At 38.5% G+C, this 17,916-nt stretch overlaps 1 protein-coding gene across 1 annotated transcript in view; it reads right to left on the reverse strand.

Annotated features, from left to right (window-relative positions):
• Positions 1-833: 833 nt before the first annotated feature.
• LOC146589324 (vasoactive intestinal polypeptide receptor-like) overlaps positions 834-17,916 on the reverse strand; it is a 30,421-nt gene continuing 13,338 nt past the window's right edge. Inside the window, exons 5-13 of the mRNA XM_085316502.1 lie at positions 14,590-14,687; positions 13,380-13,512; positions 12,786-12,939; positions 10,796-10,856; positions 8,520-8,589; positions 7,574-7,665; positions 6,437-6,566; positions 5,018-5,059; positions 834-2,252 (exon numbers count right to left, since the gene is read on the reverse strand). Of these exons, the coding sequence (XP_085172628.1) occupies positions 2,064-2,252; positions 5,018-5,059; positions 6,437-6,566; positions 7,574-7,665; positions 8,520-8,589; positions 10,796-10,856; positions 12,786-12,939; positions 13,380-13,512; positions 14,590-14,687 (969 nt within the window). The 3' untranslated portion in view covers positions 834-2,063. The remainder of the gene's footprint in view (positions 2,253-5,017; positions 5,060-6,436; positions 6,567-7,573; positions 7,666-8,519; positions 8,590-10,795; positions 10,857-12,785; positions 12,940-13,379; positions 13,513-14,589; positions 14,688-17,916) is intronic.

Below are 17,916 nucleotides of genomic sequence, written 5' to 3' on the forward strand. Positions count from 1 at the left end.
GAGGAGAACCCTCTGAAACGTAAAGCCTCAGGCCAGGAATTTTTTGGAAGGAATATTCTCAGGTCAGTTGAAAGCAAATGCATAATTCATTCTTTATCAAGAGATAAAAATCTCTTATTTTGCCCTTCAAAAACAAAATAGGAGTTATGGGTCACTTCCTTCACATGCAGAAAGGAAACTCAGTGGCTTCTAATACAGCTGTTTCCTCAAGAAAACATTCAGTAGTCAAACACTGGAATTAATGACCTTACCTAATRAATGGATAGAAGCAGGGCCAACAGAACTGTATCTTAGCGATGATGTCTTGAAAGGGGTGTAAGGGCATTAAATCAGGCTGCAGGATTAAGACACTGTAATGTAAATCTTTTCTTGAGTGAAGAGGTCATAACTATATATTCATTAGCTTCAAAACTGTATCCATAGTAAACACAATTATGGGACTCTCCTTTTCTATAAAGTCTCAAGTGACTCATCCAAATTGGCATAGGATAAAGAATGAAAAATTAAGAAGCTACAATAGCTGTAATTATCTCTTGCATTGTATAAGTGTGCATCCTACGAGTGTATCCAAATCACTGTGACAAGCAAAAGAACATAAATAACGTAGGAGTGAGGATCACATTTATGACGAACTAATAAAATGGTCAGAAYAGAAAAGATGACACCCTGTAGAGCATATCTGAGTCTTTGGGATAAAGTAAGTGCCTAATTAATAAAGGAGTAATCTGAATGATAGGAATAGAATCTGGACAATTCAACTTGCTCTAGTAAGAGGACTAGAAATGAAGCACCTAAGATCACTGAAGAGGTTTCCAGAAGGCAAATGTCTCCTGGCCTAAGTAATTAAACAAGAGCACAGCAAAATGAGGTACTTCAGCACTAATTGTTTTTTTGTTTGTTTGTTTTGTTTTATTTTGCTTTGTTTTGTTTTAAGTTAGATGGATATTCCAGTTCACAGAACCCCACAGTTGTACTTGAATGCCCAGTTTCTAGCAGMACTTTCAGGTTTGGTTGCAGACCCTCTTGGGAATGGATGGTCCTACCTTGAAAGAAACTATGGCTGTATCTAGCGAACCCTTTATGGCCTTTCTTTGCTCTGGAGAGTTTGACATGGAATCCAAGGTCACTTGGAAGTGATGCAAGGACCTGGTTGGTTCATTCTGTGGTTCATACTGTGCTTTAATAGACCATACTGCTTCCTTGATAATTCTAGCCCCAGAAACATCTTTCACTTGAGACGTAATACGCTGAGATACAATGGATAGAACTGAGATAAGAACAGTCACAACAGATTAGTCCATCCTCAAAGGGAGGCCCCAAAATAGCTCAAAAGCATGATTTAATTATGAATTTCACTGACTGATCCAGTTGACCTTCAAGACCATGGTGGCAGATTGTCTATTTCAGCAACACGTCTTTCCCTGAACAAGAAAGGGCTTGGGGTTCTTTGACCTAATTTAATCTTTCTTACTACAGACACGGAAACAAAACACCAAGTAGATAATAATACCTCTTTTTTTTCATGTCACTTTTGAGATGCCTTGAAACTCCTTTTAAAGGAGGTTGGTTGCTGCTCTATAGGTAGGTGCTTAGCACTTTTCAGTGTATAATTCCCATTAAATTGTCTCAAGCTGTCTCAGAACAACTAGCACAAAAATCACTAATCATCATTGCAAACCTTTCTCTCTGTGTCTAAAAGTAGATGTTTCAAACAAAGATTAGAAATAGTTCTTTTGTGAACTGGAAATTCTGGGAAACTCTAGCAAAGGTATGATATACATATGCTGAGCCCCAGAGGAATTAATGTACTTCTTTTGATTTCTTTTTAATTCACACCAGCTGCATATTTGGCTTTTTATTACAAATTAAGTGGATTTTGTATGCTTAAGCAGAGAAACGACCAGGGTTGTACTAATCTAGATGAGGTGAGAAAAGCAGCTCATATTAGGGATAAGACATTTTCAGAAGTCTGTCGACAATATGGAAAGCCATAAAGAATCCAGACTGGCCTTCTCTTAGGTAGTATGTTACAACATCCCAGCAACTCAGCCTGCTAGATAAGCTCAGACAGAAGTTACGCCATTCTGGTACACAGATATTTTCCTTTTTGGACTCATCTTTTCAAGTAGTGATAACTGAGTGACGTAGTTGACTGGACTGTTTTCTCTGGACAAAGTCCCATGTTTGTGTGTGAAGTTAAGGTATTCTTGATACTGCCATTTGCACAGTTGTTTCTTGAGCTCGCTTTGAACCTACAGAAAAGAAATTTAAAAACAGAGTCAGAAAAATGAGACTTAGAGGATCCTGATGATAAAAGATGCCAAAATGAATTTAGATTACTATGGCCCGGATGCATGGAGGACCCTAAATCAGGCAGGATTAAGCCTCAAAACATTTTTAGAAGGACTTAATATATCCTTATTTATGTTCCTAAACAAACAGACTTAATTCACCAAATTTAGAGTAAAAAAGGGAGGTTGTTGATAGTACTTTCTTTCTCTATTGCTCCAGGGCTGCATTGTAAATATTTCCATCTTCTTGTGCATTTTTTATTTTTCCTCTTACTGAATCTCCTATGCTTCCTTGCCATGGCCTACTACATGCAATAAGTCCTTGTGTGTCCTTCTCCAGGCTTTCAGCCTATTCAAATTGAATTCTCCTCTTACAGATTCCTTACTGACTCTGAAAGATTCTGAATCAACTTGAGTATGTATTACACTTCGGAGAGGTCTCAGAGATCCTCAAAAGCATAGATAAAACTAAATTTTTTAACCATCCAACATATAAGAGGTTGGCCAAGAGACAGGTAGAAGAACCATGGAGAGGATGTCCCAGGGCCACTGTTGACACTTTGTGAGATGAATTGAGAGGATTAGGGGAAAATAGCTCTGTTGTCCCATATAAGCCAGCTTATATGCACTAAAAGCAGGGGCAAAGGGAGTGTGAGTAAGTGCAGGGGGCAGCCAGTCCTTCCCTCTCCTYCCATGGGATAGGGAGGCAGTCTGCTCTCCTAGACAATTTCTCACTGCGCCCTGTTGCCTCTGTTCACATTCAACCTCATCGCTGTTCAGTAAGTGACCATCTCAAATGTCTACAAYGTGCCTTGCAGATGCCATCATAAAAAAAAGAATATAAAACAAATGCTTATATCCGCCATCATCTTCCCTCGTTGGCATTAATAAAAAAGAATCTATGACAGTGTTAATTTTAGCWGCATTAACACAAACTTATTTGAAATTARATGCAGAAATAAAGTACTAAGTGAAACTATTCAATGATTCAGGGGAGTTAGATGGACAAACCTGATTTATATACTCTGACCTTGTATGATCTGCTAATTCTGCTGTCTAATCTTCTACTGTGCAGACACACTAGACTGGCATATAGAAAGGAGGGTGGGACATTCAGAAGTCCTTATTTTGGACATCAGGGCCCACTAAAAGTAAATGGCAAGATCTACTATGGAGATGTCCCTGATTCTGCCTTTAGCATAAAATCTATTAACGACACAAATGTGCCAGCTTCTATGTGCAWCTTCAGGTGTGGACAGAACACGTCCTCCAGAGCTTTCAGGACTCTAAGAAATAAAAGGGGACTTCCTCCACCAACCCAGTGCTCTAGTATCCCAGAGAACTCAGGACCCTTCAACGTTCCTACGTACTTCATTCCACAAAATAGGATGCAGAATACCAGCCCTCAGTTTCATCCCATACAGACACCACCATTCTTGCCAGCAGCACAGTCTCTCATGTTGTTATAAAAAAAAGTGAAGAAGCACATACAGAAAATAATAATTATGTTTGAAGATTGCAGGAAACCATACGAGATCCAAGGAAGATCCAATGGCAAGTTAGGAGGATTGGCCAGTCTGCTTTAGAAACAGTTATTCTTAAGCTTGGACATAAGTCAACTCATACCACTTGACCTTGGGGSCAGAAATCATTCACTCCTTGTCCATTTTTTAACAACCACTAGATTATCATGCTACCATATATGATAAGCAAGCAATATAGAAGCTGTTGGCAAGGAGTCTATGCAGACAAAAGGCAGGTGGGATGTACAGCATCCTGTATTTACAGTTAGTCCTAAAGGCACTCTCTAAGGATAGTATTGACATGGAAGTACCACTAGCATGGCCATTATGAGTTATTTTCCTAAGTAACAAACATATTTTGGCCATCACTCATCCTTGGGTAGGATTCCTCTTGCTGCTTTTAGCCTCTCYACGAGAGCTGCCAAGTCTAAGCTGGTCACTGAGACACTCTCTACAGTGAATGGAGAGAGAGAAGCACCTTCAGCAGGTCATTCCTCCCACCTAACCTACGCACCTTTYTGAGGATGAGATGAATCACCTCTTGGAGGTGTGTTTTTATATTTTTTATGGGCTTCTGTTTAATTCTGTTCTCAGTGCAAGCAAATTCTGGCTATCCATACTGCGTTTACACAGGGAAATCCAGATAACCCTCCTTTCTGTCGAAAGCTGTTAGTTTTTAAAATGGTAGGCACACTACAAAATTTTATAGGGATTTTATCTAAGAGGTATAACAGCATCATAAAAATAAGARAGGAAAGGATTTTTAATAAGACTATTGAAAACACACAGGCTTGCCTTGGAGAAGAAAGGGAAGGGGAAAAGGAAACAGAAAGAGAGAGGATAGAAACTCACTAGGAGAAAATAGAACAAAAAAAAGTATAGACTGGTACAAGATATCCATTGAGATATCATCACGATAGCATCAGACATAAAGCAGAAGGAACCTCCCCGACAGCAAAGTCACCAACCATTTGTAAAGGGTCACTATTTCAAAGCTTATTTTGTATCTCCCTGTTGGAATTATATGAATGCAGATAAAGTCAGCAAAGATGGCAGGGGAAAAAAAAAGATATATGTATTTTATGCTTTCAGAGGCAGATCAAAGCACAGATCCATTCTGGAAATAGGGGAAAAAATATAGGAAAAACAAAGGAAGACCATGAGTTTCAAAGGTTTTGATAATCTTACGTATGTGCTACTCACCTCTGCATTTGAGAAGCAATATAGGAGAGCAACGACAAAGCCCTAGAACAAGGAAGATGGGGATAAACAAAAGTAAGTAGTCRAGATAATCAAGTCAAGTAATCAAGATCTGAGGCTGAAAATCAGGGAAAGACATTCATTCATAATTTGATCAACACAGCAAATATATATATATGTATATATACATATACAATGTATGTGTGTATGTATGCACACGCACACATGCACATATACATATACAAAACTTTTGTTCCATTTTGTCCCATTTGGATTTATGGGTTTTAACCTGTGGATGAAGTGCACGCACGTGCTGGATATTTATACTTTTGTCCTCTTTTGGAGACACTCAGGTTTAACGCATTGTTTACCATATCTTCTTCTTTAGATAAAGTGTCAGTGTGCTCTATCTTATTCCAATCTAGTGGGTGGCAACCAGTTCTTATCTTGCATCTTTACTGCTAAATTATCCTCTTTCATTTAGAAGAGAATATCTATGTTCAAACAACCTGTTGGGAACGGTCTTTGGTTCATATGCACCCAGAACTACCATGAGGCGCTGTCTAGAAGAGCGTTAATCAGCCCAGACTGTGAGCAATCACTGGGCAGTGTTAGACTACAGTATACCAAACTGTGTACTACTGTACACTGTATTGTATGTATTAGGAAACCAAACAAGGTGCAGCCCTGAACATTGGCCCATAATTATCCGTGTTGTTAAAATGCCAGTATGGTCTRTAGCAGAGATTTGACTTGGGCCAACAAATGTTTTCTCAAACAGTGTCCAGTCATAGGTGAGATGTAAGCAGAAGGGAGGGATCATTGCTAACATGTATGAACATGGATATGCTGTTGTGGGGTACAGGGGAAAGGGGAAGGAAAAAGACCTTAGTTGTTTGGTGCAATTTGTGCGATGCTTGGAGAGTGGCCTTTAGCCCTCCCAAATCCAAGATATTGCCCTGAACAGTGATACAGCAAAATAAGAGAAATGAAAAAAGTATTAGGAACTCCTAACAGCTGAAGGATTAGTATATATTATCACTGTTTCTCCAATCTTCTTATTGTCACTTTGGTTTTATTCAGAATTAGTTTAAATCAGTTCACCTTAATCCATACCTTTGTCTTCATGGCATAATGTAAGATATCCAGTCATTGCTATTCAGTAAGGGTAGATGTTGTATTCTTTTGTGATTAGTAAGATGAAGTCTGAGTCAGAAGTTATAACTAGTATGAGATTTTAAATAATAATAAGATAGGGGAACAAACAATAGAAAGAGCTTGTGAAGGAGTAAGATGAATGTGTGTGTTGAATTTAGACATGTTATTAACACCTGCTCTAATAACCAATCTGAAATATAAAACTCCTCAGTGTGATGTTTCAGTCCAAGCCTCTTAAGACTGATAAATTTTTGTCTGGCTTACCTGAAAGGAACCCAAGCCCAACTCAATATAAAGTCGAGCTTCCAGACCAGTGCTTTCCGGGAAAAATGCAAATACAATATAGTGCACTCCAAAGAGAGGGATCAAAAGTAAAGTGGATTTAGCAAGTCTCCTGGCAAACCAAGAACAAAGTAACAAAGCTCTGTTAACAGCATGCAATTAGTAGATAGCATTTATTAGAACAAATTCTTCTACAGAGGATCAACTTCAGCGTGGAGGCAACTATGTCCAAAAAAGTTCTGGAAATATTATTCTACCACTCTTGCCATCAACATCTGGTCAAAAAAGATGACCAGATAAGCCTACAAGTTTTTTGGATTGACCTTCTACTCTCTACTTCTACTCCCCTTCTGTTTCCTACTAAAAACACAAAGGTAGAGTCACTCATCTAAGAGCTCTGATCTGCCCTCCTGTGATCAGTCTCAGTCAAATGGAGGTATCTACCATGTAAGTGTCTAAGCTTCAACATCTATCAATGGCTACCCAATAATTATCATCCATGGAACTTGATTCAGTTGCTTTAAATGGGTGCCAGGGCCATTTAAGTTGTCCTAGGGTATTCTGCTTGTCCTTCAGCTCAYTTCAGAAGAGCACAGGTTTCCTGCAGCCCTTGTGTCATATCTAACTGGCATTCATGGATGTCTTAGGATGAGCCAAATACTTTGCAAGAGTCCTCTGATTGTATTGATGACATCTCCATTGCRTGTTCTGGAGACTGCAAACATCAAGGACAAGATTCAGTTAGTTTCATGTTACAGATGAGAATTTAGACTAGAGTATCTGTATCTATCTTTTCGTGGCTGTTTGTGTGGAAAGGTCTGGATGCAGGATGGATAGATACATCATTATCTGATGTACATTTGGCATCTAGTCTTTCAAGCTGGATTACTTGGAGTCTAAGCATTTTATTGTAGACTTCTCATTTCTCCTCTCCCCGTCTCACAAGAAAAAAGAAGGATAAAAATAGATTTGGGATAAAAATAGAAGTCTACTCTTTAATATTTTTCTGGGAACTTCCCTTTCYACTAGTAAGGAGTAGAACATCTTGTGCTCCTGCTCACAAAACATCTTGCAGAGCAGCTAAAATGGGTCATCATCAACAGACTCAGAAATACTTACACAAAGTGGTTTGAATGGCTCCCTCCTCCCTCTTGAGATTTCAATTTATGGACTAGAATTCTGATCACATTAATAAATATAATAAAGTTAATCTGAAAAGACAAGATAGGACCTGTAAACCTGTTACAGTGTGAAAATACATCCTCAGTTGGTATAAATTATATTTAAAAACACAGTCACACAAAGTACATTGATACAAACCAGTGAAGATCTGACCTCAGATCAAATCAATAGCATTTGAAACMTTATTTATTTTTCCTCATCAAAATRCCGTTATTAGAYGCAAACATTTGCTCAATGTTGAATGAATATAGRCATGCATATCTCAGTGCCATTACGTGTGCGATATTAACTCCTTGTGTTCGACTTTCAGYACCTAGAAGGTCTTACATGACCTTYTATTCCTTCAGGAATATCCCTTCCTATTCCCTTCATTGATTATGAAAACGATGATAACRATTGCCATCTGAAATGACATAATGTTTGCTTCCTAAACTTAGYTGGAATGAATCTGCGCCTAAGAAGTAATTTTCATCTTAGGTTTGCATCTTAAGAACTTGTTTAAAAATGTGCTAGATAAAAAAATCTGCATGTATTTCTTGTATTAAATTAGCTACATATGATCTAGAAGTCTTGCCGTTATGGATTGTCTTTCTTCAGAAATGGCTTATGGAGGTACAACAGTACTGTAATCTATGGAACGAGAGGCAATGTGACTCTGTAAGCTCCTAGCGTGACTCTAGAAAACATATGATCTGCCCTTCACATTGTGATTTAAGCTGTAAAAAGGCAGAGGGAGGATGCTGTACAATACTTTCCGGTTGTTTAATATCCAAAATAAATCAAACATAGCACATGATAGTGAATTTTTCCAATTTACAAGAAAGAGACACAAACTTAGCTTTATGATTTCAAAAGATGGCCAAGACAACTTGCAAAAACATACTAATACAGTTAGCAGGATGGGGCCTTTGATGATCCATAACACTACTCCRTTTTCATCATCATCCCAACATCTGAAACAGCAAACAAAGACAATCGAGTTATCTATTCCATGTGACCTGTTTGCAACTCAGGAAAGCATTTCTGTATCAGGATAGGAAAAGACTTGACATTAAGTTTTCAAAGGCTTATCCCAGTCCTCCCACCCCCATGCCTCTGGAAAAGTTTCTGCACAGCCCAGATAAAAGGATACTTACTCATCAAAAGACAAGGACTGAGAACCAATGTGAAGTCATAAAATACATGCTTATACTTTTAGGCYTCTTTCCTACTCTCCTGTTGAAAAGGTGATTATTTTACAGGGTRCAGATCAGAGATTGAACTACTCTGCAGTCAAGAATGTAATGATCTGTGGCTTGTAAGGTAAACAGGTAAGAGAAGTCCACATCCCTAGCAAAGGTACCATAAGGAGGGAGAGCAGATTGGGCTTTTGGTCCTTGCATTAAGGCTGTTCACACGTTTAATGCTAATAACATTCCAGTTTTTCCTTCTTCCAGTCAAGTGACTTACATGCTAGGTTATATCAGGCTCCCTCTCTCTGGAATTTATCTTCTAATTTTGTGACATGGGATGCTTGGCTGCACAAAGATAAGGCATCCAGATAGTGGCTTATGTCAGCATGTTGGACTGCAGGGTGTCTTTGRCCTGTGAGTTATGTGAGTTCAAAACAGCTCTGGCTGAAGAACTTGGATTTTCCATTTGCGAGGCTATTAGGGAAAAGATGAGTGGTGCTGATATTGTGTCTTCTTTATATATCTAATATCAGAAGAGTAACCAAGTGAACRGAGATATCTGCAAAGGGATTCATCGTCCTATGTGTAAATGCCTTCCTCAGAGCTCTTCAGCTACATTCCTTTGCAGTCAAAGGAGATCAACACAGCAGAGGAGCCTATGGCATCTTGCATCTCRTCTTAAAGCAGACATCTAAAATACGTAAGAGGAATAAAGCCCTAATAAAGTCTACTTCTTTCCGTGGACTAAAAAGGGAGAACACTGACTAGATTAGGTATAGACATCTAGGACTCATTTTTGTTGCCCACACATAACCATCAAGAACCATTGCYGAACTCTGATGTATCCCACCTGTCCTTCAGCTACTGCTACAGAAGACACAAACTCACAGAAACTGTGTGTCTGTTAGCCACATGTCTTGGACATCTTAGGGAGTCTCAGACTAGCTGCCTATGGGCAACTAATAGAACTTCTACATTATAGTGTGACTATTGTCCCACTWGTAATGTGTAGGCTATGAGTAGGCACTTTACTGGAAGAGCACCCAAAGTTCRGACACTGAAGTCTTCAGTCCCTTCTTTAACCCTGTGAGAACTTGTCTGAATTCTTGTTCATTCTTTCCATCTTTTGCTGAACTCTCTTCATAACCATCTTGCACCAGATTATTCCACTAYTGATTCAACAAATTAGCCCACCAATCTGGCATTTTTTTTTCTTGGAAGAGGAGCGGTAGAACAGGACAAGAATTAAAAGTTTCCTCAGACCTCTCCTGACTACAAAAGGGAAGCATATGCTGTGGAAAAATAAAAAGCATCCATTTATGAAACACTAAAATGGAGAACTGGTCTAATGCTGACACAGTGAAGTAACATAAAGAAAGGAAAATAGGATGTGCCAAACAGAGTGGACTGCAAGACTTACTGCTTCTACATCATTATCCTGAGTCTTGAGCAGGTAGATATGAAATGGCATCTTTTTGATTGATCATCYGTATAAAATGACCTGAAAGCCTTCAGGGTATCTCTTAGCGAGCAAACTTCTGCTTTGTACCTGTTTCCCATATTAAAGGATATAAAAAAGACTGAAAGAACTGAATGGAATTGAAAGAATGAACTACTTACCAAGACATAACATGTGGACATACACATTTTAAGAAATTAAGATGAGAATTTTATGCCTGTTTTTAAAAAGAAGCAGTGATTTTCTTAAAATCCACCTTTTTCAAGGTCTGGATGATAAGAAACTAAAAAAAATTGCTCATACTTACAATGACAATTACAGGTTTAGTGCTGTCCCTACATATATCAGAATCAGAACACTGATTATTTTCTCATTTACTTGCTTTTGAAATGTAAAGATTAGAGGCACAAACTTAGGCGGACAAATGTTTTTGCTTATCTGTTGTTAATCTAATGTTTCCATGTTAGTAAATCAAAATGCAACACAATATAAGTTACCCTGAGGTTCTTTACCCAAACARTAACTCACCCTGTATTCTGGTGATGGATTCTTGTGAGGACCCAGGCAGACATCACAAGAGTGGGAGCTCCTGGACAAATCAACATGGAGCACAACTTAGTATTTTTTTGCTTCCTAYTTCCCATAGAAACTTTATTGCGAGAAGATTCACCATGCAGTAGCTTGTATATATATTAAAATTCAGGCAATGGACCAGAAAATCTTGTAATGACTTAACGAAAGAATTTAACTCTCAATTCAGGAGAAAAAAATACCCCCCCCCCTTCTCTACCTTCCAGGAGAACTAAATCAAAGTGAGGGAGAATAGGTGGGTATTTTGGAACTACATTTTCAAAAATAATATCAGAGTATTACTGGAAGGTTTACATATGAATTACAAGCACCTGTGAAGTTTGAGGGATCCTCTACTTAACTAGAGCTATATTATCCTGTGAATTGTGGCCATCACACAACTCCTTGCACACTGGAGAATTCATCTTTGTCCTGAAGTGTCTCTACTATTCACTGTAGACCAGATAGCTGATAAATAGTCCGTGCAAATTTGTTCTAGTGACCTCATTACCTAAATTGCAGGAATTGATGATTGATTCTAGTCTCTCTCCATCACTGTTTATCTTTCTGCATTTGTTAAATAGCTATTTATAATATTTTTTTAAATAGTCCTATAAACTAGGTAATTAAATTTTGCTCTCCTTTTCTGCAATTGAATTTCCAAAGGCTAAGTGACTTTCAAATCTTCCCCCGAAAATGACTCTGAAGTAGGTCAAATTTTCACCAATCAATAGAAATTCAGGTAATATCTGCTTAAATGTCATTTAGGATCTATAAGAAAGGCACAAAAGTCTTCCTTCCTCATTTTAACCCTTTTTTTGAGGTCTCTAAGATGGGACCATATTCAGTCCCAGTTGCCTTTTTCAATGATGAATAGAAATAGTCACATTCTGCCACTTAAAATCTGAGTTGCTCTTGTGATGTTTCTCACTCCCCATTGACTATAAAAGGAGGTGAGGATTACTACTGTCTTAATTGAGGCGTTTTCTTTATTGTGTGGAGTTAGTTGTGATTAACCAAGTCCTAAGCCTCTACTCTCAGGCAGTTAAAATGGGAGTAGCTCTAAATCATAATCTCCTTTTGAAAATTCATCCATTTTTAAATTTAGGTACCTAAATAAAATCTAAAAATCTGAAGATGAAGGCAAAATTCCTGCTCAACTCAGAGGAACTTGGATTTCACTCCTAAGCCAAAAAGGTACCCTCTTGTTTTGGGTACCTCCACTTTAGAATGATCAAGGTGACATACAAGAACATATAGAGCTACAATAAACAATTCTCTGCAGTGAAAGAAATATTATTTTTCTATAATTTTCACATACCGTGACAATTTGATAATTCTGACAATTTTAATTGCTATATAAACTCAAAAGATTCTTTAAAGCCGTGTTGCTGCAAAAACTACAATTTTTGCTTCGTAGAACTGAACTCATGTGAACTAAGATTAATATATCAAATTCTGACTACTGAAAACAAAATATCTCCTTTAAGTTGGTTGTCTAAACTTCTCTATTCAGTGGAGGAAGAAAAGATATTTCCAGGAGGTTATCCAGCCACATTAGTCGTCTATTTGAGAACAGGATTAATTACCACCATGACMTGCCTACCTAACTCTACTGACTACAGGAGAAACTTGGAGAGTTTAGATTAGATGACTTTTAAATGGCTGTAGTTGTATGATATTAATCTCAACCATAAAGATGAATGCTGCAATTTTTGAGTGAATATATTGTGTTCTAGAAATGGATTATATCCTCTCTTTCAAAGTTTAAAAACATGAAATATTTAACAAAACAAAAAGAAAGGAAGAATTATGCTGTTGTTTTGATGTGGCACTACCGCGTGAATAGGCACCCTTTATTGAAAGAAATCATCTCAGAACAAGTATTTTATCTAGTTCTAAAGTGAATAGAAATACTAAATAACACAGAGTGGAAAAGAGTACTAACCCCAGCCAGCAGATATGAACCACCACACATACTGCTTATCAGAAACAAAGGTCAGCAAAAGCAGTGTTTGCAGGTATATCCCTTCTATGAGAAGCCAGAAGAAGTTGGCTAAAATGCTGAACTGAAAGAATGCCACAGCAGCCTTACAAGCAACCTAGAAATGCAGAACAAGAAAAAAAAAGTATTAGATCTTCTTTTATTGGGGTTAAGAGGGACTTTTTTTTCACAAGTATATAAAAATTTAACATTGCCCCACAAAAATGAAGGAGTAAACACAAGATTTCTGTAGATTATGGATTCTATCATTTCAGTTGACTTTACTACAGAGTTTTGGAAAGAGAGAACTACTCTCTTATAGGTGAAAATTTTACTAATAGTAATGAATCTATCTCCATTAGAGTCAACAGAGCTACACCTCATATACCAAGGCCGAGTATGGCCYATAGCTTGGTTTATGTAGCTTATTCTATAGGTTATTTGTTTTATGATTTCAATTCTAGCAAGCTAAAAAAGAATGTGATGAAGAATTTTTTCCATGTTTCCTTCACATCAAGGATTAAACATTAAATCAAGGAGAGAGGAGCAGACTAGTACCGTTGACATTAGGCAGTGGTCCATGGTTTCATCAGCAAACAAAACAGCGTCTTTGGTGAAAACAGCAATTGCTCTCAGGATAAAGGAGACAAATAGGTGCATATGGATGTAATTCCGCGTACAGTGGAATTTTCTGACATGGAAAAAATAGAAAGATTGTTCTTCAAGAGAAATYTCTTTGGGTCTCATCAAGACACAAATAGGAATATGCAGTGACTTCAGACTTTCCAATGCAAATATATGATCTRTCACCACTTAAGAGGGAGCTAGGCACAAGGGAGTAGAGCAGTTATGATCTGTTTAGGCTAATAAAAGTGCTAGTATAGTTCTATTTGAATCACCACACATTTGAGGGAGTTATCAGCAGCAGGGAGTAACTCTGGGACTCTTGGGTTGTACTTCAATAACACCTTTTAATTATCCTAAATAGCAATTTTTGTTAAAAAAAATTGCAAAAGGCTCTTCAGCTCCTTTCTGGCTAGAACAGAACCGAGCACTCAATGGGTATGAGTTGCATGGCATGACTACCAGAGCAGTAGCTGCTTTTTCCTAGACTATCTTGTCCACACAGTTTGATCTGGAGCTGAAGGAATCTCCTTCAAGGTTTGGACAGAYCAAGGTGTGTCCTGGGTCCTTCTGTAGTATAATCTCTGAGACTGCCAATATATGTCTTCTAGGAAGCTCTTTCTGTGCTCTGCATTCTCATCTGCAGAGAAAGTTCAGGACATTTGTTCAAGTGCATTGGAGCTAATCAAAAATAGACTTCTTTTCCTAATAACCAGAGTTATTAAACACGACATTAAAATTTCTTTAAACCTCTTCCACAGCTCCCGTTTATGGAAGCAATGGTCTTTCACAGAGGGAATGGGCAATTTAGAATGACTGTAGGTTCAAGGGATGAGACATGCCGAGTCTCTGCAGAATACCCCCCTGCTAAGCACTGGAAGAATAGTTACTTTATGTTAATAGTAATAACAGCCTGCGGCATTTACTGCATGGACAGTTTGCCCAGTCAGCTTTATTGTTTCAGCATCTTCAAGGAAAAGCCATAACAGAACAGAAGAGCCCATTGTCATCAACAAAATGTAATGTCTCAGAAGTGTTTGGAAATAATTAAAAAAAAAAAAAGGAAGAAAGAAAAACACAGAGGGTTGAAAGGAATAAGCATGAGACTCTCTTGAGACACCCTGGAAAGAGACCAAACTTTTACCTGAAGGCTGCAAAGACAATTAGAGCTGTAATGAGTGAAGTCACTGATGCTGCATAGCCAGCAGTGTAGACACGCCAAAATGCAGAATAATATGATTTCTATGAAAAAAGAAAACACAGACAAATTCTGGTGGTTATGCAGCATGCATTCTGGTGTGCTCATTTCACTAAGATGTGATTTCCCTTAGTTGGGCATTCCCATTACCTTGTGCTGCTTTGGGTACTTGAGACCTACATAAAGTTTTTCCCTTCATCACTAACATGTCTCATTTTTTGAATCCTACACAAGCTTAGTTCTAGTTCCACAGCCCACAGCTCTTCTGAAACAATGAYTTCTTTGAGCATGTTCAATAGGAAAATGGTAACTTTCTGAGTAACTGTGTTTTCCCCTATAGGTAGATAAGGACTCAGGCATGGAAGCCTTCAGATGAGTGATTTGTGAAGCAGTAATTTTTGGAACAGAGTCAGACTCTACTACATTCARGTGAGAAGGATATTTCCATGTGAACTGAAAAGTGTTGTTTTTCATAAACATAAATGGCTAAGCAGCAACAGCTAATAAAGAAATAAAGCTTGCATTTTGCCCACGAGGAAACCAAGACACTGTGAAGTCACCTAACAGTGTGGAGATGGGAAAGTTAAGGCCAAGATAACTAGCTCTCTGTCTTTGATTCCTTGGACAAACACAGTTCATTCAGTAGCCCTACGCTGTAACACGGCAATATTCACCATAGTTCAATTTATTTTTGCATTGAAAGATCTTGTATCATAAGAAAAATGAAGCATGTTTATATAGCCTTAGCTATGCAAATTTTATTCTGTTTCACTACAAGATCACCTAATTATTCAAAATCCCAAGAAACCAAATTCTCTGAATCCAAGTAAATTTCCTCCTTGTAAATTCAATGGACACTTTGTTCTCTAATTGATCCAAACTCTGTTTATCCAAAAGGCAGCATTGCCATTAGCAATTTTAAGTAGAGCCATAAATATATCAGGTAACCCTGACAACCTAAGAATCATCCTGATGTTTCTGAAATACTCCCAGTGTTTTCTATAGTATTTTTAAAACAAAGGTGTAAGTTAGAAAATACATTCTTCAACTGAAGAAGGAAGCATTTGGATGTCTTTTGTATTTTATTGYAGGGTATATAAAAACAGTGGCCATGTAGTGCAGACTATATCTGTGCACAAGTCACTGACTAGTGCAAGGCAGAAACTGCTACCAGTACACGGCTTAGAGAAAGCTGCCCTGATCTGGACAGTAAGAGAGTTTAGCTATGAAGATGACAACCCTGCATGCTAGCTCTGCCSCAGGGCTGGAGAACACTGTGTGCAGTGCCTGGAGAGCCTTGTATCCCTTCTGAAGTAGTTGCAGGGTTTCCAGCAATGCTCCAGAATTGTTTAATACATTTATCTTTATAGCTTCTCTRCAGTGTAAAGAAGTGCAGAAGTGCACATTTTGCAGGTGGGGAATTGAGTTTRTTCTGCTTACTACAGCTGTGCTCGAGGTTTTAGGTTCATGAAGCCAAATGGATTAAGTTARTTGTGTATATATTTCCTAAAGACTTAGACACTTGAGCTCAGAATCACAGAATGGTTGAGGTTGGAAGCGATCTCTGGAGATCATCTTTTCCAAATCCCTGCTCAAGTAGGGTCTCCTAGAGCACGTTGCATGGGGTCGCATCCAGACAGGTTTTCAATCTCTCCAGAGAAGGAGACACCACAACCTCTCTGGGCAACCTGTTCCAGTGCTCTGTCACTCTCGCAGGRAAGAAGTTCTTCTGTATATTCAGGTGTAACTTCCTGTGTTTCTAGTTTTTTTTGTGCCCATTGCCTCTTGTCCTATCATCTGGCACCACCGAAAATAGTCTGGCCCCATCCTCTTGACAGCCCTCYCTTAAGGTATAAATACCTTAAGGTATTTATAGACACTGRTAAGGTYCCCCCTYAGTSTTCTCTTCCCCAGGCTGAAGAGGCCCAGCTCTCGCAGCCGTTCCTCATAGRGCAGATGCTCCAGCCYTCTGAYCATCTTTGTAGCCCTACGCTGGRCTCTGTCCWGTASCTCCATGTCTCTTTTGTACTGGGGAGCCCAGAMCTGGACATAGYATTCCAGATGTGYTTGCRCTTTTGCATTTGAGCTTTCATGCCTGGAGAGATAAATGGTTTAGTCCAGACAACAGCCAGAGTGTTAGTGATACATAGATAATATAGGCAATCAACTGAGGGCTTCAGCAAAAGYTTGAGGTCAAGATTAACATGATTGTAAAGATTGTAAAGCCAGAATCCATCTTCTAATGACACTTGGTGTCAACTGGCCCAGGAGCATTAGAAGTTGAAGGGAAGGATGCTTGTCAAATTACAACCCTCCAAAACTTTACGTGTCTTACTTTGGTCTGCAGCAAATCATTTTCTTCCACTGTTAATTCATAACTCTGAACACAGGGAATTATATATTAGACTTTTTCTTTCATAGATTGSGGAAAAYTAGTTGCTTCTACCAAATRCCACAAGAAGGGRAAAAGGCAGTGATGATCCCCCRATGTGTGTATTCATGTGAGATATAWGAGTTCTGCTGGACGCAGAGTGGAGATGAGAGCATGGAGACACTCTTATCCCCTTGTGCTGAAACTGCCCAATTTAGCAAAGGTCTGAACTCAAGACAGAGGCAGAAAGTACAGCTCTGTAAATCACTGCCCATCAGCTGTGCAGCAGAGGTTACCACTGAGAAACTAACTCCACCAGTGACTACTAACTACTCCASTAGTGAGGCATTGCCTTCCTGGAGCCATACATGATGATGAGGAAGGCAAAAATTTAAATCGTATGAAGATGTGAGTGAAAAAGAAGTGCTGCTGGAGCCTAAMGGAGCACCTAATAATGGTCTTTAGACAGGAGAAAATGGGAATTCATTCCTATTCCTCTGAGYATCTAATTTAAAGAGCAGAAATACTCAGTAGCATCCAAGAGTTCCTCCCTAAATAAGTGCCTTGACCACTGTGYTGTAAAAGTGTGAACTCTTTCTTTCTTTTTTTAGTTTTCTCTCTGACTCAAAGAAAATCTGAAAAAATAATAAAGAGGRGGGATTCAAAGGCCTGCTCCCTGAAAAATTCACCATGGACTGTGTGGTAGAGCTTCCTTAGGAGGTGCATGATATGGATTCAATCCCCTCTGTCAGTGAACCAAGGTCTTCATTAGCTGGGACAAGCAACCTAAGCATTAMTGAGTGACACCAAGAGGAGAGAATGGCTAGAGAGGAAAGCGGCCCTGTTACCTGCTTCTTCCATGCTTTATGCTGAGCATTGTTTGTTAAGCAGCTCTAAATGCA

Source organism: Rhea americana, unplaced genomic scaffold (assembly GCF_003343005.1).
Source record: "Rhea americana isolate MKP2758 unplaced genomic scaffold, rheAme1 scaffold_47, whole genome shotgun sequence".
Classification (NCBI taxonomy): domain Eukaryota; kingdom Metazoa; phylum Chordata; class Aves; order Rheiformes; family Rheidae; genus Rhea; species Rhea americana.